Genomic DNA, 25,864 nt, shown 5'->3' on the forward strand with positions numbered 1-25,864 from the left:
GTAGACCAAGCCTGAGTAACTGGGAAGCTGCTAATTAGGAGGGAAGCACTTAGACATGATAAAAGGGAAGCTACTTCTAGTGGGGAGAACTAGGAGAACAGAGGTTCCTAGGAAAGGAATAGTTCCCAGAGTGCAGGAAAACTCCTATAGAGAAGGCTTCTGGAGGAAAGCTTGTGAGGAGGGCTCACCAGCAAGGGATAATGCTCCTGGGTAGAAGAGTTTCCACAAGGAAAGGACTATGAATGCTAGATCTCAGAGAAAACTGGTTTCCAGGAAACACTTCACCAGGCAACAGCAGAAGCCCAAGATTAAAAGGAATTATATGCTGTCCTTAAGGTTCAGTTGCTGTGGGGGACCTTGACCCAAGATAAGAGACCTTTCCCCAGCTAGCACCAAGATGCCCCGACTCCAGAAGAGGGTTCCAGGTGATGAAGGCCTTGCTGGTAAGGAACCTGGAACATAACTGGGGTGGACAGACTATGGTTGATTTAGTACCTCCTCCATCCAGCTAGAGATGCTGAAGGAGAGGCCTATTCATGTAATGTTCTGCCTTTGGGTTTGAACAAGCTAGACCTGTGAAGGGTGATATCCAATATACAAACATCAGTAGACTTATTAAAACTCTCATTTGGGGAAACTGAGGCAGAGACATAGCAGCACTGCACTCAGCTGCCAGGGGCATTCAGTGATGAAGGCCTCCATTACAATCCAATTCAGTGAAAAGGAGAAATTGGGATATTAAAGATACTGTGATGTAATCATCATACCCTAGAAGAATATAGTATTTTAGCCTATGCATGGGGTTCTATTATGATGAGGAATCTTCTCTTCTCCCCCAAAGAACAAGTTCTTATGACATTAACTTCACATACCTGCAAAGATAATTTTTGCTTTGTATTTTGGAATTCCCTTCACGGTGTATGCCCATTTACGAGCCAGTTTACAGGCAGTTTCTCCAGCTTCCACACCTAAAACAAAAAGCCACACAGGCAATTTGGCCACTTGCCATTTTTGGTCCTTTATAAGAGTAACTCTCATACATATAGAGGTAAAGCAGAGATGGGAGTAGAGTACTTACCTGTGTTCATTGGAAGAACTTTGCTGTAGTTGAACATGTTGGTGATATACTCTTCATATTCACCAAGTACATCATTGTAGAATGCTCTAGAGGTAAGGGTCAGTTTCTCAGCTTGAGATTTCAGAGCTTCCACAATCTTTGGATGACAGTGACCTTGATTCACAGCACTGTAAGCACTCAAGAAATCAAAATATTTTCTGCCTTCTACATCCCACATATAAATACCTAGAAAAGTTTAGGTTAGATGAGTATATGAGAAAAATGAGGGTAGAGGTAAACAATAACAGTACAAGCTACAGTTACAAAACAAAATGACCTGGCGTCTGGTATATATGGTATTCAGCAATTCGTTAAAACATGTATGCATGGTGTGTCTGCTATAGAAGTTCCTTGACTGGGAGTCAAGCTCTTCACAGGCCACAGAATGAGTGGCAGACTATTGCAGCACATAACCAGTGCTCCAAGCAGCACTCAAGTGCAGAAGCACTTCCATAATGGAGCTGTTACTCCATGAAGATAGACAGGATCACACAAGCACTCATTTCTGCTCATATTCCACATTCCCTCATATTGGAGTCCTGGAAAGATGGAGAGGATTAAGCTTGGAAGAGAAGTTAAATATAAGAATAGTGACAGTCTTAATAATGGGCTCCTGCAATTTTTCCACGGAGAACTGGAGGCTGACAGTTTTCAGGTGAACTATCAAAATGTGTTAAGCATGAGTAAGCAAACTGATCACCACATCATCTTAGGGGAACAACAGTTAAATACAATGGAGAAATTATCCTTCGGAACCTGTGAACCAGAGAAATCAATATAGGAAGACCTTGAAATAAAATTCAAGAGATGGGCAACTTTAAAATAATAACAGTACAGTTGATTTCGCAAATGGGACCAGTATACAGAACCATCATATCCATCTAACATACTTGATCATATTCACTATTAAATTGTGAGACAGTGTGCATCAATAAAATAACTGAAGATAAGAGGTTTCTGCAAGTTCTGTTTCTTAAAGTTGAAGAAAAACATCCATGCAACATCTTCCCAGCAGTTCTTGCTCCTCCATGCACCACAACCTAATTAAAACATCCCCCACTTCAAACACAAAAACAGATTCTGTAGCTTCTACATATATATCTTTGCTGACAAAGAACCACTCCAAATCCTTTTAGGAGTTATGGGAACTGTACAGAACAGCTGAGTGAATCTGACATCACAAGTGCCAAATGACACTTGAACAAGCAATGGTATATATAAGAGGTTATTGATTTTTTTGTTTTGTTTTGTTTTAAATTACAAGTCAGCTGGCAAGATTTGTTCTTTTTCTCTATGGTGTTTAAGTACAGTGACTTTATTTACTGTAGTTGGTTTGTACATTTTCCTTTTTCAGTAGCATATTTTGTTTCAATATTATACACTCAAAGCACTCATGGTAACAGAAAAGACACTCATGTCTGTACAACAGTTAGGATGACTGGTTACTAGCTGGAGCTACTTTAAGATAATACAAATCTATTATATCTGGAAGTCTTAGCCCCTCAGTAATTAGAAACCATGAGTGAAAGCTAGAAAATATACCATTACACATTTTTGTTAGAGAAAGAAATAGAAAAACTGTAGAAAAGACTCTGCAGCTACACACGAAGAATTCCATAGTATGGAATGATTGACCCCATTTTAGGGGACAGCAACAGAGAACACATGTACAATTAGTGCTCAGCAGGCTATGCTGGGTAGATTTACATCCCAGCTTGCCGCAAATTAAGTGTTTGTGTAGACAAGCCCTCACTTTCATTGTCTTTTATTAGCTGTCTTGGTTGCAACCAAATCCCATACCAACGTTCAACAAGTTTTTAAAATCTTGAATATTCCCTAAAAATTTTGAAGCATCATACTTTCTTGTGCAGCATAAAGACAAGTCGAGATACAGTACCTTTTCCTTTTTCTAGAGCAACAGGTAGGGGATGATAGTTGTGTGCACCATATTTAGCTTCACGTTCAAATATGTACTCAGAGGACTGAGTTCCCTGGATGTTTTTTTTAGTTGCAACTGATGTAGAAGCACTTGCTGAAGCATGAACACCACGACGCAGAACAGCAAAGGTTCGTGTGTGAGCTAGTTTGGAAAACATTCTTGACTTCAAGATATATTGTTACGATCTGAAAAGAGAAAGTTGACATTTAGAACTAAAATACTCTACTTCTGGAAGAAATCCTTGCAGGGATTTAAGTGCCTTTTCCACAGGGATTACAGAATTTACAATTCTTTTGTAATTCAACTAAGAAAGCTTACGTTATGTACCAAGAAATGCAGTACCCACATCAAATACCAGATAAAACGGGTTTCTTGCTTTCATTTACTATATTTTAGGAGTCTACAGAAAGTTAACATCTACAATTAAGGCCTTGTCTATGCACAAAAGTGGCAACTCCCCTTTCAATGTATTCTTCAGCAACCTGGATCTAAACTCTGAAGCATGAGACACTGGTTTCTGCATTCCAAAGCAGCCGACTATAAATTCTGCAGCAGCTTCAGAGAAATTATCAATTTTTGCTTTTCAATTAACATGAAAATAAAACAACCAGCACCATTTCAACAGTATTCTTTTCTTGTGTTGTATTAATAAATTATAATTCGTAAAATAATAAAAAGCAATACAATTGTATATAAATTAAGTTTGCCAATCAATAATAAAATGTTATACTTCTATAGATCATCGATGAGGCCAATTTGTATATTTAAAAAACATTAACAAAAGATTAGAAATTAAATAAAACAATCAAGAATCATGTAAAATTTGTGCCCAGTTCTGACCCAAAGTTTAGATGACAGTACTACCACATTTGACAGGAGCAAAACAGTTCTACACAAAGTTTAGGGGAGCCTGAGTTTCAGAAGTGAAATTTGTGCTTCCATGTAAATTGCCCTGTGCTTTTATGAGTTTTACTGTCTGTACATAGAGGATATGGTTTTTTTTAAAATTACATAGTGTAAGAACTCAACTTCATTTAGAGCACAGTTTCTCAACCTGTGGTACGCCAACCCCTGGGGGTACGTGAGACAAAGGCAGAGGGTACCTGGGGAAAAACAGAGTGAAGAGGAGGCAGGCGGCAGCTGCCTGACTTCTGGGGAATCCGGGCAGCATCAGCCCTCTTCCCACCCGGTCCCAGCACCCAGCTGTGAGGCATGTGGCAGCCTCCAGCTTCTGGGGGAGGCGGGCAGCAGCCCCCCACTTCCCACCAGGTCCCAGTTCCCAGCTGGGAGGCAGGCGGCAGCAGCCAGCTTTTGGGGAAGGCACACGGCAGCCACCCGCTTCCCGTCCGGTCCCAGCTGGGAAGTGAGCAGCAGCCGCCTGCTCTTGAAGGAGGCGAGCGGCAGCCCCCCACTTCCTGCCAGGTCCCAGCTCCCAGGTGGGAGCCCGGTGGCAGCCTCCTGCGTCTCATGAGCTGGGCGGCAGCTGGGTGGTAGCCACCCACGCCCCAATTCCAAGCTGAAGGACAGTCTCCAGTGCCCCGGCTTGAAGACGGTCAGCAGCCGCCTGCCCACATCCCTGGGTCCCACCCGGCGTGGAAGCCACCTCTGCCCCAGCTCAGATTAGGTGGCAGCCACTCACCTCCCAGGCTGGCAGCCAAGCGGCAGCCATCTGCAACTTACCCAGGTGGCAGCCCCCCTCTGAAGCTCAAATCCCAATACCCAGAAAACTTGTCAGTTTCACTGCTCTAGCTGAGCAGTGAAAATGACAACTATGACACCCCCAGATTTTACCAGTTACCCTCTTTTTCCTCTCTCTCACCCCTTCCTTCCTTCTCTCAAATCTATGGCAAAAAAATTGGCACAACGCTTTATATTCCCCAGAATTGGCATGCCGCTCAAAGCCTCCTAGCTTTGGCCAACATCACCTCTAGACCAGGTACAAACTTGAGTTGTGAACCATTGGTGTAAAAATGGCAACCCTACCCACACTAGATATGACATCTGTCATATCATGGCCTTATATACTCAGCCCTTCTTCCAACATATGGCTCACATTAGTCTGTAAATCTAAAATCCCGTGGAAAAGGGTTAGGATACCCCAAGAGGTTGGGGTACTTATTAAAATTTTCAGAAGTTAGGGGGTACTTGCTACTTAAAAGGTTGAGAAACACTGATTTAGAGGACATAAAAATCAATGACTAAAGTGAGAAGCAGACACATGAAAAGACTTCACTGTAGAAATACTGATAGTTATTTGAATAATTAACTATTGGATAGCTGCAGCTGGATATGAATGTTTCTTTCATTCTTGTAATTCCCTGGTAAACCCATGACTTCAGATACCATGTCTCCAATTGTGTAATAGAGTGGTGACTCTCAACCTTCTGATTTGTCTTGTGTACCTCAAGTTTCATCTCACTTAACTACTTGCTTACAAAATCAGACAGAAAAACACAAGTGTCTCAGCACACTATTACTGAAAAATTGCTTACTTTCTCATTTTTACCATATAATTATAAAATAAATCAATTGGAATATAAATATTATACTTACATTTCAGTGTATAGTATAAAGAGCAGTATAAACAACAAGTCATTTGCTAGTGCGTTTTATGTAGCCTGTTGTAAAACTAGTAAAATATCTAAATGAGTTGGTGTATCCCTGGAAGACCTCTGCATACCACTGGTTGAGAACCATTGCAATAGAGAAGCCCATCTAAACTCAAGTCATTTCCTAAAAACAATTCCACTTAATGAGATAAGAGTTGTTGGGAACCTGAAGAAGAGATTAGATCTTGAGGACAAAAATGAAATGGCAAAACAAAAAGTTTACTCTGAGAGCAAAAGCCTCCTCTCCTAAAACAGAATTTGTTTAAAAATGCAAGCCATTCCACACATCTTTGACAGCTTTGTGGGGAATGCAATTTTCCATCTTAATAGCAAGATTATTTTTTCCAAAGGTAAGATTAAATAGGTGGAAAGTGTCATTGTGCCAGATATTTAATATGTTTATGCAAAACAGAATGGAACTTTCTAAAAGAACAATTAATCCATGTTAGAACATGAACCTTGTAATGCTAACATCCGACCAAGGACTACATCAGGCCAGAGTTTACTTGTATTTCCAGTTTTACAGATGTTTCCAGAACATGTTCTGTGTTTTCCACACCTTCAGAGTGGACAAATTCTCTGCATTTTCAGAGGAGAACACAACAATTGTATAATCTCAACAGGAGAGCAGCATAGTACTACTTTTTCATTCAAATTCTGTAAAACATCTGACAAAGAATAGAGCTGAATATTCCCAAATTCACTTTATGTAGATTTTTCCACACACCGACTAGGGAAAGACCAGTTAAGAGAAAAAATAGGAAAATGTGAAGTGAGGAAAAAACAAAAAAACAAACAAAAAAAAAAGAGGTACAACAGGGTTCTATTTAGTTCTGATGAGCAACTACAGCCTCCTGTAAATAACAGAAATTAAATACATAGGATCACTTAAAGTGTGTAAACAGTATATAAACCAAAGAAGTTTAAGAATTTACCTACTTAAAAGTTCAGTTATTTCAGATTTCTATTTGCAATGAAGTTTAATAGAGTCTAGTTTTCTAAAGTATTTTTCCATGAACTGAAGACAATTAGCACTTACACTATTGCAATAACTAGACCAAGATGCTTGTAATACTATCTACTATTGCTAGATAGAATAAAAGAACCCACCATTGATTTAGGTCAGTAAAACTGGTATAAGATTCACATTTCATGTTAAAGTTATATGTAACTATAAAACGGCTAATAATTTTTTTAAGAAGTTACACAATGGAGCCCACCTTGTTTAACAGATTTCCATTTGAAGCTTTCAGCTTCTTCATTAGGGCAAACTTTATCAAAATTAATGTCTAAGAACAATTAAAGTTTAAAAAAATAATGTCCACTGTATAATAAACTGGGAAGCAGTTTTCCTTTTACACTTGCTGTTTTTGATATAGTACTACAAATCAGAAACTGCTGGAGTTTGCAGGGAGCCAACAGTTAGGTTGGCCCCTTAATTACGCTGGGGTCAAACTCAAGATGCCAATGAACAAGGACTGAAACACAAAGGTTCAAACTAACTCAGACAAGTGATCCTATTAACAAAGACTGCAACTCAATGTACTCTGCAGCAACCTGGGTCTGAATTCTGAAGCATGGGACCCTGGTTTCTGTGCCATTTCAAAGCAGCAGACTAGAAATTTAGCCACAGCTACAGAGAAATTATTAATTTTTGCTTTTTAATTAACATGAAAATAAATCAGCATACTCTCTTGTATTTTGCTACTGATTTCAGTTTTACTGTCCCAAGATTTTTGATATTTAAAATAACTGCACTGCAATAGACATCACGGGAGACACTGGAGATTTTGGCAGCTGAGTGGGGACAGTTTGGAGATATGTGGAAGATGGTAAAAAATGTAAGGAAATGGATGAGTCTTTGCACTAGGAAAGGGATATATCTGTTTTACAATCTCCTGTTGAACAGGGAAAGAGTTGGCGCTGTGAAGCTTGAACTCGTTTTTCCACTAGGTCAACCAGTTCTCTCGATGCCTGCCACTACATCCAGCAAAGATGAAGAAACTTTTTAATTGTTTGGGGAAAACAGTTAATATGTTAATCATCATTAGATTTCATAGTTAACCTCCACTGGGGAGAGAGAAAAACAATAAATCATCCCCCACCTGTGGATTTCTCCGTGAAATCTAGAGAGATCTCTCAGGCAAGGACAGTGGTTTTTTGTACTGCACAGCAGCAAAAGCACATTGTCAAAGCTAGTCAAGTGACAGATATTAATAGTAATAATGAACACAGGTAGGGGCAGTTCACATTTCTGAGTTGTTTCAGGCTAGCTGCAGACTCAAAACACAAAACTGTTGGTTTACACTCTGGTCCATATTTGAAAGAGTTTTCATAAGGGCTAAAACATAAGCTTATATCCTGCTGTACAATTTTAAAACAAGGGGTGCATTTTGCAACAAATTCCACAGTCATGAACTCTCAAAGCCCTACTTACAAGTAAAGCTACAGTCCTATTTTTATTGTTCAAAGAACCTAGTGTTATATGTTTTGCTCTGTAAAAATAATCAATAGTTTTCTTTTCAAATAAGAGATTATCTGGAATTTCTCAATTCTAGGCATCTTACCAGTCATTGCCACTGTTGTTAAATATTAGCTTTTTGTGTTAACTTTTCAAGATACAAATCACGTAAAGAGATTTTACAGATAGAAAGAGCAAAGACAGTCTGACTGAAATGTAGCTCAATTGCATCAGTCAAAATTACATCTGGTTTAACTACTCAAACGTGACTGGTCCATAACAGCCAGGCCCCTCCACACACCTCCCTAGTAGAGTAGCCAGTGTTACGGAGGGCTCAGCTACCTTTGGAAATTTTCCAGAACAGCTATTGCAATAAGTTTCCAAGACTGGACAAGCCCTTAGTAAAGACAAGTAGGGACTTTAAGCTGTACATGCCCTTTATTAGAAAGATGCCTTTTGGCATTATGAGTCAGAGACAACCAATCTGGGCTCCCTCTTTTACTTTCCTTTAAGAAAGAAAATGTCAATCAGCAACACTAAAATGGATTTGAAAGTTTTCTTTTTAAAAGCAATCCTCCTTAAAAACCCAGACAATGGGGAGGCAACAAGCCCACATCCACATGTGCCCTGCCCTGTAGGAGTATGGTAGTGGTGCCAATTCTGCCACATGCCATGAGGAGTGATGTCAGGGAGCCTTACCAAAGGACTTTTCAAGATGAAAAGCTGTTTTTTTCCAACTGAGATGAAGGGCTGCACATGGAAAAGCAGTTGAGATCTCTGGAAGTGCTCAAGGTTAGGAGGTAAAGAAAAATCTATTGCTGTGATGAGGGGAGAGGGAAAATAAGTTGAAAACAGAAGAAAACATGAACCTGGTAACAGCTCTGGAAGGGAGAAAAATTTTATGCTGAGGTCACATCAAATATAGTTATTGGGCAAAAGCACTTGATGGAGTGAAGGGAGGGCAGTTCCTGGATAAGGGTGGAAGAAGGACTGCAGAAAACATTTAAAGAACTTCATCCAATTACAAAGAATGTTAGTGAGGGAGTGCTGTTACAGTCCTCACATACGAATTGAACTATTGTTTACTGCCCCTTACTAAAGCTTCAAAAATCATCCCAAGTTGTAAGTCTATGTCTTTACATGAGAGTTAATATAATGCAGAGTAATCAGTGAAATCTTTTCAGTCTGTAAAAACTCAGACTACACAGACCAAACTGCTTGGCTACATGGCACAAGCTTTCAGGAGGAACAGCTACAGCTGGTTATGTATTTATTTAAACCTTTTCCAAACAAGATTTACTTCAAAAAATTATATCACACCTGAATCAGGCACAGGAACATATATTATTAAAGAGACGGAATAAGAGGGCAATTTGTGACAGGGCAAATGTCTTATCACTCTCTTTCTGCTAAGAGCTATAAAAGACAAGTTAAAACCCCGACTCTGAAGATGTAAACAACAGGGGAGGTTAATGTTTCACAGTCAAGGGAGAAGGTGACTGATTGTAAAGTCCTGTCTCCCATCTCCTTGGGGACAAGTAGGTGGGTTGTGGTCTCTCTCTCTCAGTGACATTTGCACTCTCCCCTTCATTCAATTTCCACTAGCTCAAAATGTCAAACACCTGGCCATTTGATACATGTAACAGATGCAGACTAGGCGGAATATAAGCTTTCATTTTCTAAGGAAATCAAGTTTATAACCCTGATTGTTAAGAAGAAAGTCTTCCAAATTTAACTGATTCAGTGGTTCTTCTGAGTCAGAAGACAGCATAAGACAATGACTCAGAAGCACAGAATTTTGATTCCCATATTAATCTCACTGGGATATTAATGCTAAAACCCAGTGATGACACTTTAATGTCAATATTAACTATCTGAATTGCTGATCATTTTAGCAGATGGACTAGGGAAGAGTATGAAATTGAAGCTCACAGGACTTGCTGCTGGGAACAACAGGCAGGGGGAAGAACTTAGGCAGCAAAACAGGGAAGCAGGAGAGAAAGGCGGATGGAGATGGAAAGGGAAACAAAAAGGCAGACGGGGTCCTGGGGTAAAGCTTTCAAGCACGTAAGTGTCTGAGGGGCTGGCATCCGACAACTTTCGGCGAGACCTGCTCCATGTGCCGGAATCGCTTCTGGAAATGGGACTGGGGTGCTGGAACAGGTTTTACCCCGGGCCCTAAGGCGGGGCGGGGGAGGGGGCAGAATCCCGGTGAGAGCCGACAAGCCCCGCAGAAGAACAATAGAGCCAATTACCTCGCCCGCCTTGGGACCGGCGCGGCCACCGCAACACAAACGGCCACCGGCTACAACCGCAGTCCTCACACCAAGCCCAGATTCGCCCTTGGCTGTGCGTGGGAAGCGCCTAGCCCCGGGGGAGCTCGTCCGTGCGTGCAGCTCTGCCCCGGCACAGCCACTGCGAGCCGAGCGCCTGGCCCTGCCGGGATCGGGACTCGCTCCAGCCGGCGCAGAGCCAGGCCCCTCGAGCGGGGATCCGGGCCCGTGCGCCTGCGGGGGGGAGGGGAGGGAGGATGCTGTCAGGACGCAACTGTCACCGGCCGCCGAATGCCCGTGGCCCCGCGGTTCAGCCCCCGTCACAGGGGAAGGCAGCGGCGCGGCTTCCCGCGAGCTGGGACACGTCCGCGCCCAGGGCCCCACCGGCCGGAACCCACGGCCAGCCCCGCACTCACCCGGTACCGGCACGATGCTGCGTTTCCGTCCCGAGCCCACGAGAAAGAGGCTGAGGCTTGCCACTCGACAACTGTCACAGCTCTAGCTCCCAGACACGTCACACCGCCGCTAGGGCACGCTCCGCTATCGGCCCGCCCATTGGCTGCCCCTGCCACGCGTAGCCAATCACAGCGCGAACAGACCGCCCTGCCTCCCTCCCGTACCCACTGCCCATTGGCTACCTGCACTCTCCGCCCCCTGCTTCTCGCCCATTTCCCCAAGTAAGTCCTGTGAGGACGTGGGCTATTCACAGCGCCTTGCCCTTATTAGTCCGGGGTAGCTCTCGCTGACCCCCTTCTCTCAGGTCCCCTCCCCGGGCCTTCCTCCCGCCCCCCCAACTCCTCCCCGTCTCCCTGGGCCTTCCTCCCGGCCCTTCCCCCTCCTCCCGTCTCCCTGGGCCTTCCTTCCAGCCCCCCCCCGCCCCCCCTTCTCCCGTCTCCTCGGGCCTAACTCCTGACCCCCCACCTCCGACTCCTCCTCCGACTCCTCCCGTCTCCTCGGGCCTTGTTCCCGTCCCCTGCTCTTCCCTTGGGCTTATTCCCATCCCCTTGCCTTCGCCTCCCCTCGCTCAATTTTTGGCTGTCTGCTTTTCACCATCAGTCCCTCTTCTCCAGAAGACGTGTCACCTTATACAACCTCTCCGCCCTTCCATTAACCTCCACTTCCGTCCCTTACACAAGCACCAGGCTGGCATGCAGTGCTGCTTGGCCCAGAACTGAAACACGTAAACTGCATTGGCAAGCATCTCTCTTACTCTGCTGCCAGGAAACCAACTGCAGGATGCACACAACTGGTGAGAGAGATCCTCAGTTACGTACCCTTGCAGGATTATAGACTCTAGAGATGGTACACAAGATTACTTTTAAATTACTGTTTGTACATGGTCATCACATGGTACATAAAACATACTGTCCCAGGCCCAAGGCTTTTGCAATCTACTTTTAGACGTAATGCAATGATAGCAATTCCACTAGATTATCCAGTCCCCCTTTCAAATGCAGAATTATTTTTTCCATATTATAGACTTTCTAGTCAGTAGGCATGAGTAAGAGTTCGCTAATCAGGTCTTGCATATGATTGAACTTCTGTGTACTTGAGGGAATTTTCAGTGTATTTACAGACCCATCTGCACTACCCTTTTGGTATTTATGACAATGGTCCAAGCGGCTTCATGTAGAAACAAGATCTGGAAAGATTAATCCCTAGAGGCGAAAGTTATGAGAAAATGAAAAAGGCCTGTTAGACTGGAAATCATTGGGCAAACTTAACTGTACACCCCAGCTACAGTCAACCCATGCCAGTGCTTCTTGTGATTGTCATATTTCTACACACTTAAGTCATTTTCTACATATTTTTCTATTAGTGTTCATTATTTTACTACCGACAGAAGTTAGACTTATAATAAGGTAATTGCCAGGATCACTCTTATTTCTGTTTTTTCAAAGAGAGTACATTTGCTTTTCCTAATCTTTTGCTACTTGTTACCTGTGGCTTTTCAAAAATATTTGTCAGTGGTTCAGTATGTTTGCTATCGAATTACCTTTCTATCTATTGTATGAATTGTGATATATTTACATATAGAATGTATTGCTTGTAAACCTTCCTCCACAAGGACTAAGTGATAGATTATTCCCTCTGTTATACATGCTTCCACTGCTAGGTCAGACTAGGAGAAGCTGAGCCAGAGAGACTGCCATATGCTGGTACTACCATTATGGGATGGAACAGAGTTTGTTTTCTAGAGTATGAGGTGCCACCTTCAGGACTTTGTCCAATAGCAGGAAAGATTGGCAGAAAGATGGAGACTGTGAGGCTCTATGCACCACTGTTTTTGCAGCCTCCAGCATAAAGGATATGCTGAGAGAGGGGCCAAAGCACCACTGAACTCTTGCTATTCTTTGTTGTTGTAATAGTATTCAGGGACCATGGACAGCCAAGTGTAAGGTAGAGCAGTCCTCATGCTGCTCTAACTTATGCCCGGGGCTGGGGAGGATCCTGGATACCCTCAGAACATGGAGAAATGCCATAGTGGTAAAAAGCCAATTTTGCCACTATCACCTCTATTCTCCCATATTCCTGTGCCAAGCGTAGCTGAGCTGAACAACTGGGCCCTTCCTGAAGAAAAATATTTTAGTGTTTTAATAAAGAATCTTGACCAATGGGGATGCCTCCTATTTTAGATAATGAAAATAAGTGATGTGCTGCCAACATTTTAATAGGAAGCTCTCAAAGATATCATCGGACAATACATCCCTTCTTTAGTGAGGGATGGATTGTCAGAAGGGGTATGAATTCACTTTGGTTCTAGTGGTGGTCAAGCCTCCTCTATCTAAGAGGAATATATGTAGGGGAGCAAGCCTCCTATGGCTGGTGTTAGGGGGTCAGAAAAGGAGCTGGCTCTCATACCTCTCAACCTGCCAAGGCCCAAATGTGTGACAAAACCCCAAAATGAGTGACACAAATTTATTCAGGCAGGAAGCTGTAACACACACTTTTGGTGTAAATAACTCTTCCTATAACCTTAGTCCCATGATTTGTACTTCTGATATCAATTTTCAATAATAAAGTGAAGTGATACCAGATAAATATGGAAAGTAAGTAACCTTTGGACTGAAATGAGCGACATTCTCATAACAAGGGACAGTTGAGAAGTATTCTCCCCTGTCAAACTCTCAGCAGGGACTAGGCAGGCAGGCACTGGTGAAGAGGGAGGTATAACTAGCCACTGCCCTTCCATGACCCTGGTGCTTCACCATGTTAAATGTCACCTAAAAAGAGCATTTTGTGACTAGAAAAATCTTGAAATTCACTGGTGAATTGTGAGGTAAGATTGATAAATATGCTAATCTTATTCTGAACAGAAAGAGACTGTAAAAACTGCTGTAATTACTTTTATCTTCTCATTGTTATCAGAAAAACAAAGTAAACAGTGATCTTTTATTGGGGCCTCTTATTTTTGCTCATAAACTGTCCTTGAAAAACTGTTGACACTGAAGAGCAATACATTTTTTCCACAGAGAAAATAAGTTATACTATGTTGACAGTATAGATAATTTGCATATCTTCCACAATAGAACCCTGCATTTGAAAACATTTCTGGATCTTGTCATAGCCTCTTATTACATTATTCAAGTCTTGGCTGTCAGGGAACAGCACTGCTTATAAACTTACAGAACAATACCCTCAGAGAAACACTTTCCCAGTGTACAGTCAGCATTCTGTGGAATGAATGGGAGTGTATCATAGGAGACAATGCTCTCAATAAATATACATATATTTGAGTTCAGTTCTGCTAAGACTTCTTTGCCTCTTTATGATCTGATCCTGCAAAACAGAGAATGCCCTCATCTGCCATTAAAGTAAATGGGAGTTAAGGACTCTTAGTGCTGCAGATTGGGCCCTTAGTAGTAAATTGCAGTACATGTTTCACAACCACACATCAGCCAGCGGATTAGCAACAATACTGTGCTAAGTAAAATTCCTACCATCATTCTTGAAGCAGTTATGTTTCAGGGAGCAATGAAGCCAGTTATTTTCTAGTTAAAGCTATGTTCTTAGGTGTTCCACACAAAAAAACCCCAGTGACCTGAAAAAATAAGAATGGTGTCTATCCTGTAGGACAACTGTTTACATTTAACAGCTCAAATTCAGCCCTGGTATGCACTTGCACCAGATCTTGCAATCCTTGCTCAAACTCCCATTCAAATCAGTGCCTGCAAAATTGGACCTGATATTTAGACCTTTGGCATTTTATTGCCTCATTAGATATGTTATCTTATCAACTTACTAGAGTCACACTAAATTGCCTTTATCCTCACTAGAACTGCTTCCAACTCAGACAACTAAGACATTGAATGCTACATTCTACCCAGATTTTGTAGAATGAGACTCTTATTTAACTTAAGCAACATCAGTCTTGCACCAGCCTTTAAATCCTGTGCTTTTGAAGGACATTTCTAATTGCTTTAATTTGAGTCATGTATGCATTTTTCAGAGGAAGAGGAGAAATGTGAAAAGGAATGGAACTGGCACAAAAGAACAATTACCGTGTTCCTCTGTTCCATGAGAAAGGTATAAATTTGAAAAATACTTTTCAAATCAAAAACAATTTTATCATACAGCCTGAATCTTGGATTGACTCAAACTATCCCTATCATGGAATCATACTATCTTGATAATTGACACTATGGGTCTGCCTGCAGTGAAATCCATATCCAAGCAAAACTTCCATGAGGACAGTGGGCATTTGCCAGGCTTAAATAGCTCATAAATAAATGTTTTGAACTCTGAGTCTCTTCGTGCCACAAAATGTAGCAATGTCAGAATGGGAAAAAAGGGAGGTTTGGAGGGGAGGTGTTATTTCTTCACAGTGTCAATAAGAAAACAAGTAATTCTTTTACTCATACAGAAGATTATTTAGTAAATATATTTTAAAAAGTGATATGAACTTTTTTCAGATCTAAAACCAAGGGAGTACAAGCAGGAAATAAATCAGATTTGGAGTCTGGGAGAGATGGCCTCTGGAATTATCCATGTATAGCTATGACCAAAGTTTCATTTGGGATCTATGCAATGTGACTCGTTTCCTTTTCCGATTTTTTTTTTTTTTTTTTTGCGGGGGGAAGGGGATTTATAATCAAAGTACAGAAAATAGCCATTTGCCTTTTCTTCCCTATGTGCAACACATCTTAACTGTGAATGTTTGGGCATGAAGTGTCAGATAAATTACTGTAAATCTTCAAATAGTTACTGTCAATTAAACATCAGTGATTTTCTCTAATTTAAAAAACAGGTGAAGTTTAATTTACACTAACTATTTTAGTTACCTGAAAGGCTCCATATGAAACTTAGCAAGTGCAAATCAAGTTTAAGTTATAAAAATATGAAACATACTGGACATGAGATTTTCACATTTTACAATAATTTCCTCCCCTGAAAAGGAAGAAAATTCTGACCTACTTGGAAAGAGAGAAAAAGTTATTACATTTTGTTTATCCAGAAAATATAATTTGATCTGTAAGTAGACTATAAAGCTACATGAGGGAACAAGTTAGTCATGCAAATTATTAGGCCCAATCCTGTAGGATCTCTGGGTGAATAATGCTCACTGAAGTCATTGGGAGTTAGGCATGTGGAAAGACTGCAGGATTAGGCTGCACTAGTGATAGTTGTGTCGCTCCATAAAGACAGAGCCAGCACAAAGCAATTTCAGTCATGGACGTCGAGAGAATCTCCTTTGGCTGTAGGACTCCACAAGTTCAGTCTACTTTAGAGGGCTGATGTGTTATCCAGAAAAAGAAGCACCATCAAGAATTGTCTCAGCCTCTATCACAAATCCTACTTAAATATAAATTTCATTGGACCAGGTTGGGATATCCAGACTCCCATTTGTTAGTACCCTGCTCCACAAATAGTTCTGTTGACTTCACTGGAACTTGTTCTTGAGTAAGGTACTGCGCAATTGGTTTGATCCAGCTCCCACTGAAGTCAATGGCAAAACTCTCTTTAATTTCACTGGGGCAGCATCAAGCCCAGTGTGAGGGAATCATAATCTTGAATTTCAAATAAATATTATTTAATTTAACTGTTCAAAATTCTTGAAAGATTGGGTAGTTTCAGGCACTCTGATATAAGTCATGAGCGAGGTATAAATATGTAGATTGATAAACCCTCAGGCTTTCTGTTTTATTGAGAGGTTCCACAAATTAAGGGCCTAGTTTTATATTCCTTGTACATTCCAAAATCCTCTTTATGTCATTGGGAGTTTTGGGTGCATAAGGGATACAGAATCAGGCAAATTGCCTTCCATTGACTTTGCACAATTATTCCCATTATTTATTGAAGTAAGGGGTTCTGCTTTCTGACACTTCTCAAGACAAATATATACACACAAGCTTTGCTGCAATATCATAAAGTCACTATGCAAAGGCATCACGTCATAACTCATTGGCTACAAGTTGTAGTTCATGCAGGAGGTTTCTCCTGCTCAAATTGAAATAGAGATTATTAAACGTCCTCCAAGTTACTTTTTGGACAGCACAGTGCAGATCCCCCAGAATCATTGCTGTCTGGTAACATTTGGGATGGATGACATGTTAGACATTCCAGTTGAAGTGACTGACCCTTGGAATAGATATCTTTTAGTGCAAACTACATTACAAGATAAATCCTGAGCTTTAGTTAATATTTACCCCTTCAATTAGTTTGAGCCTGCTTGCTTTTCAAAGATTTTTGGAGATATTGTATCAGTATGTCACTCTAGCATCATTATTAGATAATATAGTGGATGATTGAATTCTGAACGTCAAATTAGATCAAGTCACTGTCTCCTCTTCATTCATATACATCGCTTGAATGTCTGAACTTATGTTAAATGTTTTCCATTCCTGCTTATTGATGCCTGATTCCTGAATTTATCATAAATGAAAAGAGAATAGTCATTATATTCCTATTCCTTAGTGGTTTATTCTTTGACAGACCTATAATTCACCTTTGCAGCATGATTTATGTGAAACATGGAATAATAAGCATTTAAATTGTAGTGTTTAATTTCTTTTATTTATAGATAGTTTTAGGTTATGAGGAAAAGAGGTAAGAGCTCTTCCCTCTAAATCTCTGGTTTGACCCACCCAAAGACATATAGACAAACTAGAGAGAGTTCAAAGAAAAGCAACAAAAACTTTGTATTTACCAAGAAAGATTAAAAGAGCTGAATTTCTATTGTCTGGCTCAGTAACAACTAAGAGAGGATGTAAATTTACCAATAACTAAACGGTGTTAAATCCAAAAATGGAAAGCACTATTGAGGTATAATTAAGAGTAGTGAAATGAAATTAAAAAAGGAACATTTAGGCTGAATATTTGTAAAACTTTCTGATTTAGACAGTTGAATAGACTCACACTGGAAGTGGTAGTAATCTCATTAATTTGAATACTTAAAACTAGACAGTATTTAGCACTAGAAAATCTGAAGAGCATCATTCTTCATTAAAAGGAAACTGGACTGAATGATTTTTTTCCTCTCTCTAATTTCTATGATTCTATATGTAAAGAGGTTTGATTCAGCTATTTTCTAGGGGTGAGTATGTTTGAGCAAAAATAAGACTTTTTATGCTAGCATCTTGTGTATGGAACCATATTCCTTTACTGATATAAATAGATAAATGAGACAGATAGCTAATCTGTCTATATCTGTATCTCTCTACATGTTTTTACAGAAATTGATAAATGATCATCCTCATAACAGTAATATGTTTTCAGGTCTCTTGAATTCCCAAACCTACCACAGACTTTGTGAACATGAAAGATTATGTAGAATTATCTTTCCGCTTACATCAGAAATTATCCTAGAAATTCCTATATTTTCTAAGGACTCTGATAAATAGCACCTGCTGACAAATGAACGGATAATTATATAGATTTATGCCCAGAATCAGTGACAGAGGATGCAGGATGAAATCATTAGAGTTGCAGATTCAGTTCTCCCACTTGTGACCTTTCCCTCTTCTCATAGGAAAGCATTTAGGCCTGGATGCATACCAGGAGTTTGGTGTTGCAACTCTGAGCATCACAATGCCTAACTTCTAGGTGCCTAGAAAATCACAGGAACAACAATGGGAGCTACAACGTCCAAGTTAGGTACCTAGGCTCCCTATATAATGAATGGGGAGAGAGTGATACCTAAGAATACAATCCACAAAAGCCAGCACGCTGGGTGGCTCCCCACCCAAGCTAGCCAGTGGGAGACTGTGGCTATTCCTGGGGCACCTAGAACTGAGTCACCTTGTTACCCCCTGCCTCCACCAAGAGGACATCTTTCTTGTCTACTCCCTAACACCACCAACCTTTCTGTCACTCAAGCACTCTCCTCTGGACTATGCCAGCCCAAGCTTTGCCTTGCAGGTTAACAATAGATGCACCAAATCCCTGAGTCCCTTTTCCTGTGATATCCAGCCCATGACACTGGCTACTCACAGAAATTCCAGATCTGCTGCACACTAAGGTGCAGTGTTCCCCAGTTTGCCAGTTTTACCTTACACCATCACTCCTGTAAACCATGCAGCACTTGTGAGCACTTATAATAAAACAAGTTGGTTTATTTAAGAAATAATAAAGATTTAACTAGAAACAAGAGAAGGTGGTGGAAACAAATGGTTACACTACAAAACATAATCATAAAACTTGAACCTGGGTCGACACTTTTCAATCATCACCTTTCCTATCTAATAGAACAGATTTTTCCCGAAAGTACAGTCTGTTACAAGCTAGCCGGTTTCTCAGATACCAGGATTCAAATGCTCATGAAAGCAATCTTGCTCCACAAGGTGTTTTCTTCAGTGAATGGATACAGAGTGCTTCTCCCTACTCTGTGTTATATTGAAAACAGCCTTTTATTTCTGTTCACAGATAAGGTGAACCCTCGTCTTGTTGTAAAGTTTCTTAAGGTGGTTTTGTCATTGCCTCTGATAATTTCCCATTCAAAGTCCTAGTATTGCGCAGTTGTGCCTTGCACTGCATCACTGTCCAGACAGGGCAGTGTGACAATTCCCCCTTGCCTGAATGGGCCATCACTAAGACACATTATCTCCTGGTGACTAATTTCTACTCCAAGTCCATAAAACATACTTTCTGTATAAATACATTATTCCTTAAATATAACCCATATTTACATCTAACATTGATTATGAATCTTGACAAGTTATGAACTTTCGGTAGTGGTTTCCAACCTGTGGCCTGGGGGCCAAAAGTGGCCCGCAGGGCTTTCAAAGTGGCCTGCCACTCCCCTCCCACTGGCTGCAGAAGGGAGCTGCTGCCTAAGGATGTAGGCAGAGCATATTGCCACAGGGCTGCAAGACCAGTGCAGGCTCCTTGCTGCAGCCAAGGGGATGGCAGTTCAGCGGTTCCTCCTCCTGGCTGTAGCAGGGAGCAAAGCGATCCACCTGGGTCCCTAGGCGCACTGCTGGAGCCAGAAGGAAGAGAGCACTGATCTCCCTTCCCCCTGGCTGCAGGAGGGAGCCACTGCCTAGGAATCCAGATGGAGCACATGGGACTACAGGATGTGTGCAGTTTCCCTGCTGCAGACGGGGGAACAGGAGATCCACGAGGACTCCTTCTGTCTGGCTGCATGAGGAGGGGTGGGGGGCTGCTGGCAGAGACTTGTGGCCCTTCACAACTGTAAAAATAATAACTGTGGCCCTCGAGCCAAAAAGGTTGGGAACCACTGCCTTACAGGATATTTATTCATAAAGAATAACATGCAAGATCTGTGTCTGATAGGGTGAATTTGTCAGGTCTAAGGTGAGAGTTGTTTGCAAAGAATAGGGGATTCTTTGCCAAGAGACCCCTGTGTCACCGAGATATCAAAGAGGGAATGCTAAGCCTTACACTTCTCACAAAGATTGGTACCTTGGACCAGGTTGGAGGTGGCCTATGTCTCTGCTTGTGGTCCATGAACCAAGGGAAGATTAGTGTGTGGCTGCGTATGCTCAAAGACTGTCTAATTCCATACAAAACAGGCTAGGGGAGAAGAAGAGATGCCCCTTCATTATAACCTTTAGCCCGGTGGTTAGCGTATTCACCTGGAAGACCACCAGCTCAAGTCCTCTCTCTGCCTGAGGAGAAGGGATTTGAATAGGGATCTTGCCTCTTAGATACATTCCCTAACAACTGGACTGAGGTAGTCCATTGTAGGGCTCCCTCAGTCTCTCTTATTGAAATTGTTCCACTTTAACAAAGTGATTGAATAATTAAATGTTAATTGGGCTACAGAGAGAGTGTGAGTTTGAGAATCTCTCTATAGTTAAGTGATAAGCATACTCACCTGACAGAATTTGAACAGGGATTGCCACCTATCTCCTCATAAGGCAGAAGAGGCATTTGAATTAGTGGCCTCTTATATCTTCGGTGAGTATCTTAGCCCCAGGGGCTTCAAGTTATAAGGGAGCATCTTCTCCTCTTCCTGTCCCCAGCTATTTTGTGTGGAGTTTGCTCAGCCTCTGAGCACACCACCAGATTGGGCAGAGGACTGCCTATCTATTCCCTGCATCGTGATAAATAAGTATTTGCAGGCCTAGAGTGAGGGAGCAGAGTGCATGCCAGAGGCAGAAACATAGGTGCCTAGGGAACTTTTACTGCAAAAATTTAGGTTCTGTCTGAGTTTAAATGCTTACAGTGTTTTGTAGCAGCTGAGCAGAGGGTTTGTGGATGCAGTGGTGCCTAAAAATGGGATTTAGGCACCTAAATCTGGGGTTAGGTGTCTAAGTACCTTTTGTGGGTCCAGGCTTTAGAGACTAATTCTGCATTCCTTGTACCCTCTAAACTCCCAGTGACTTCACTTAATTAAATCTGATCTTGGTGGTTACTGAGCATAAAAGATGATCTCTTTACCTGTTCTCCAGACTCCTTAAAGCTAATCAAGAGATCTTCTGTAGCTGTCATTAGAGCTCAAATGGAAATAGATAAACCTAATTATGTAATAAGAATAAATTGCTTGACAATTTGATAAGTCTCAGGGCTGAGCACTTGGCAGCTGGAAACACTTTATTTCAGCTGTTGCAATATTGATAGTCCTGGCAAGCTTTGTAAACAACTCTACAAAGACACATTCATGCTGACCTGCGGTATCTTGCTCTTCTAATCCTTGCTATCTCTGCAGATCACTAATCTTGCTAAATTGTGGGAGATGTGAATAGTCATCTACTTGTGGTTGCTGTAGTTCAAGACTGAAAAGCATATATAACTCCTTGCCCAAATCAAACTTTAACTTATCTCCCCTGAGGTAAAAAGCTATTAAGCCACTTGTTGTCTTCCTATAATGAAAAAAACCCCACATTTCCTGAACTACTTCACTCGGAACAGAAAACTTGGTGACAGATTATCCTAGAATCTCGAAGGAAGCCCTGAAAATGGTCAAAGAATTGTTTGATGCCTGTGAATTCAATGATAGTTGTGTAAGCTTAGTACCTCTGAAAATCAGGCCATTAGCATTTAAGCACAATGCTATTTGCTGTTTTATATATAAATTTTATATACATACTTTTCCTTAAAATTCTATGTTTAAAAAAAAAAAAAAAAAAAAAAAAAAAAAAAAAGGACCAAATTGAAATATCAGTAAGTGGAGAGGCTTATTGTCAAAGGAAGGCAAGATATGCAGAAAATAGGGGGTACTTGCTAAGGAAGTAGGCTCAAAGCCAAGTCAGGAGCCTAAATATCTTTGTGGATTTGGGTCCTAGTTACTCCCAAACTATCACATGCCGTACCCATACAGTGGGTAAAAATGGGTATAAAAAATTAACAGTGCCAAATCATGAGAATTTGCAAATCAAGTTTCAAATTAAATATGCCCTTTAATTTAATTAAAGTAAGACATTTAGTTCTTTTTCATTAATCTCTACAGCTAATTTTTTTAAGTTTACTTTATATTTTTTGTTGTCATATGTATAATTGTTCTGGGTTTCAAACTGACTTCCTTCAGGGTAATTCAATGGAAGGAATTAAATGGCAGAAAAGTGCTGTCCGTCCAATACCTTTCACAATCCCTCTATTTGCTTTAGAAAAAAAAAATGTTCAAAAGACTTTGACAAAGTATTGGCCACTAGACTCTAGGACAGGGGTGGGGAACCTTTTTTATGTCAAGGGCCTGATGGTGGCCCTGGCGGCGGGGGAGAATTCGGCGGCGGCGCGGTTTCACGGCGGCGGCGGGGTTCTGTGGGGGGCAAGGGCAGTGCCTGCCGCCGAAGTCCCCCCCGCCGCTGAAAAGAGACAAACGTTCCCCACCCCGGCGCTAGGATGTAATCATAAAACTGATCTTTGCTAACTAGACTGCATTTATACATGACTGATATTTATTTTGTAATGTCAGATGCTTTAAGGTTCATAGACCCCAAATCTGACTATTCCTTTGATTTTTATTCTTTGCAAACTCCATGTATTTTTGTGTTTTTAAATAAATGTTTTAAAACTTCTTTTTCTAATACAATGCCAGCAGAATATCTTTTATTACCAACCCTGCAACAACAAACAGCATGTCAACTGGTGGGACAAAATATTTTTTTTTACATTCAATTTGTACATTGATCTGGCATCTTTGAAGTACTGTGTTTGTCATGGGCTGATTAGTAAAAAGGCATGAATCTTGAATACCACTGTGATCCCTCTGAAATGGTATGATAGTATTAAGCTGTATGAGAGGTTTTCAAACTGGGGAGGCAGGCCCCCCCTGGAGGGGCATGGAATGTATGCGGGGAGGCATGAGAAGCTTTAGGGGGAAAAAAACTTACTATGCACATTTTACCCACAGCAAGGAATAACTAGCAAAGCGGATTCATCCAGACATATCATCAGGTCCCCAGATTGCAATGTGCATTTGACTCTAGATCAGTGGTCCTCAAACTTTTTACCCCGTGCCTCCACTTACCCTTGTCTTTGCCCTCCACCCCCTCCTGGTATATGTTCTTGTGCAGCAGGTGGGGGCAGGGAGCATAAATTACTACAGACACACAAAGAAGAGGGGCATGATCAAATAAGTTTGAGAACCACTGCTCTGTGGCATGCTGTAGCTTTATCATGTTTATCATGTGGCATGATTCATAGTCATCATGTATCATGGACAGTCAACCGTTAAAATGAACCATTCATGGAAGGTTGGCATTCTTGTCTCTTTGATCAGTTGAATGCATTGAGAGCAGAGCCAGCCTTGGAGTTCTTTTGTATTTGAGGAGCTAAAATCTACAAAAATGTAGCTGAAAATTTGCAAAATGCTAACGAGCAAAGGTGGTGCTGCCACAGGCCTCCCGTAAATCCAATCCCTCCTCCATGTGGTGGGATGGTGAAAACGGGGTGACTAGGGGATTGCCTTGTAGGATGAAGTATGGTGGTGAATTCCATTCTCTGAGCCACTAAGGTAGCCATGAAAACCTACAAGGATTTACTCTGAATCACCCTGGCTAATGGGGCTCCTTCTGGGCAGACCAAACTAGTTAGACTGGACAATTGGGCAACTGGTATAAGAGAAGGTAATTCTGAAAGTAAACCTGCAGCCAGCGTGTCTCTGTTTACCTTGTCACTAGAAGTGGTCTTGTTGGCCGAGAGAGTATGCAAGTTGGTTCACAACTGGCTCATCCATTTTAAACAAATTCTCACGCAGCCTTCAAGGTTCCAATAAATCCCACAGTGATGGGAAACAGCAACAGGCTATGGGCCTTGCTAGGAGCCATAGTCATGGTGGGCAGGTCGAGACTTGTGATCTGGGGTGACACGGTAGTACAGCAGCATTTTGATCGACTCAGCTACTCTATTCAGAGAGTGCGTAGCCAACCTCAATCTGAGGAGGGGATTAGGAAAAGGTGCCCCAAAATTGCTCATCCTGAACAGCCCTGACCACAGCTGGAGGGTGTCGGATCATGTAGCTGAAATTCAAACAAGTCTTGAAAAGTTTCCTTTTGTGTCAGTGTTGCGACGTAGAATGTTCATATGCTCGTTGATCGTCCAAACCAAACTGATTGTCCTGTCAGACAGACTGCTCTGATTGCTCAAGAACTTGAAAGAGAATGTGTAGACATTATGATGCTGAGCAAGATGCGATTTGCTGAACAGGGTCATCTGGCTGAGGAGAGTGCAGAGTACACTTTCTTCTGGAAGAGATACTCACAAAATAAGTCATGCAATGCAGGAGTCAACTTTGCAATCAGAAAGAATTTTGGCTGTCATTTGGAGAGCCTACCTATCGGTATAAACGAAAGACTGATGAAGCTCTGATTGGCCCTAAGGGGTGGACATTAGGCTTCACTGATCAGTGCTTATGCACCAACAATGACTAACTCTGATGAGGGTAAGGAGCATGTCACAGTCTTCACTCACACCTAGGACATTTCCTGGCTGCTGTGAAGATTAGCACCACCCAAGTCTGATGCCCCCTTCTGCCGCTTGTTCATGTGCCCTGTTGCCTCTCTCTCTCTCCTCTCTGTGATTCAGGGCTCGCTCTTTCTGGCTTGGTCCTCCAGCCAAGTCACTATGCATCTTCCCCCCTTCCAGGGAATCAGAGCTCTTCCATACAAGCTATCTCAGGCAGTCTTCCCATTCAGTGCCCCAACCGTGCCACTTCCCCAGTGGCTGGTAGGTGAAACCGGGCCTGCCCTGTATTCCGAGTTCCAGTGCAAGGACCCTCTAATCAGCAGCCAAGGTCTGCATGATCTTTAACCTTGCTACCCTTTCCCTGAGCCTTTTCCTACACCTTCTCCCCTAAGTTTTCCTCTTTCTCTCTCTAATGTCTGGAGAGTGGGCTAAAGGTGCTCTTACTTCAGCCCATCATGACCAAGACATGGGTGGTCAGACCTAATGGTTGGAGTGGGAGTCAGGCAGGGTCAATCTACCAGGAGATCACGGTCAGACACCGGAATACAGACATCCATTGAATAGCGAAGTTGAGGCTAAACCGGGGCTGGAAGGCAGAGCCTCGGGTTGATTGCAAGCAAGGTCTGGAGCAGAGACCAGAAGGCAGTCTGGGTTGTTGCTTGGACAGCTCCCCTTCATGGCTTCCTGGTTTAAGTACTGATACTGGTCAGTCCGTGGGCTGTGAGGGGCAATCACTCGGGTCCTGCTCGGTGGTCCTTCTGGCTGAGCCCAGCTTCACAGGATCCTTTCATGGGAGCCTAGCCTAAACCTCCCATGGTAATGTGGAGGTATCAGCAGCACAGAACCCCATAGTGCCAATTTCTAGCCCTGCAGGTTCTAACAAGCCTCTTTCTGCTGCTAGCTTCCTGGCTTTATACTAGCCCCACCTGTTCCTTCTCAGCTGGGCTCCACTATCATCAGGGGTTACTTAGGCCAGCTAAGGGGACTATCTGGTTAATTGGCCCCGTTTTGGTCTCATTAACCCCTTCTAGGCTACTGTGGGGTGAACAGTCCATCACAGAGCAATACTGTTCTGAACTAAATGACCTGAGCTGATTGACTCCCTGTGAAGACAAGTGGATTATTTTAGGTGACTTTAATGCTCATGTTGGTGGTGAT

At 42.0% G+C, this 25,864-nt stretch overlaps 1 protein-coding gene across 1 annotated transcript in view; it reads right to left on the reverse strand.

The window, feature by feature from the left end:
• Nucleotides 1-10,918, reverse strand: part of OAT (ornithine aminotransferase) — a 28,292-nt gene extending 17,374 nt beyond the window's left edge. The window contains exons 1-4 of the mRNA XM_067533362.1: nt 10,816-10,918; nt 3,015-3,241; nt 1,079-1,303; nt 873-968 (exon numbers count right to left, since the gene is read on the reverse strand). Of these exons, the coding sequence (XP_067389463.1) occupies nt 873-968; nt 1,079-1,303; nt 3,015-3,213 (520 nt within the window). The 5' untranslated portion in view covers nt 3,214-3,241; nt 10,816-10,918. The remainder of the gene's footprint in view (nt 1-872; nt 969-1,078; nt 1,304-3,014; nt 3,242-10,815) is intronic.
• Between the last annotated feature and the right edge of the window lie 14,946 nt (nt 10,919-25,864).

The sequence above is a fragment of the Emydura macquarii genome, unplaced genomic scaffold, assembly GCF_026122565.2.
Source record: "Emydura macquarii macquarii isolate MOO-44397 ecotype Brisbane River unplaced genomic scaffold, CSIRO-AGI_Emac_v2 contig_3343, whole genome shotgun sequence".
Classification (NCBI taxonomy): Eukaryota; Metazoa; Chordata; order Testudines; family Chelidae; genus Emydura; species Emydura macquarii.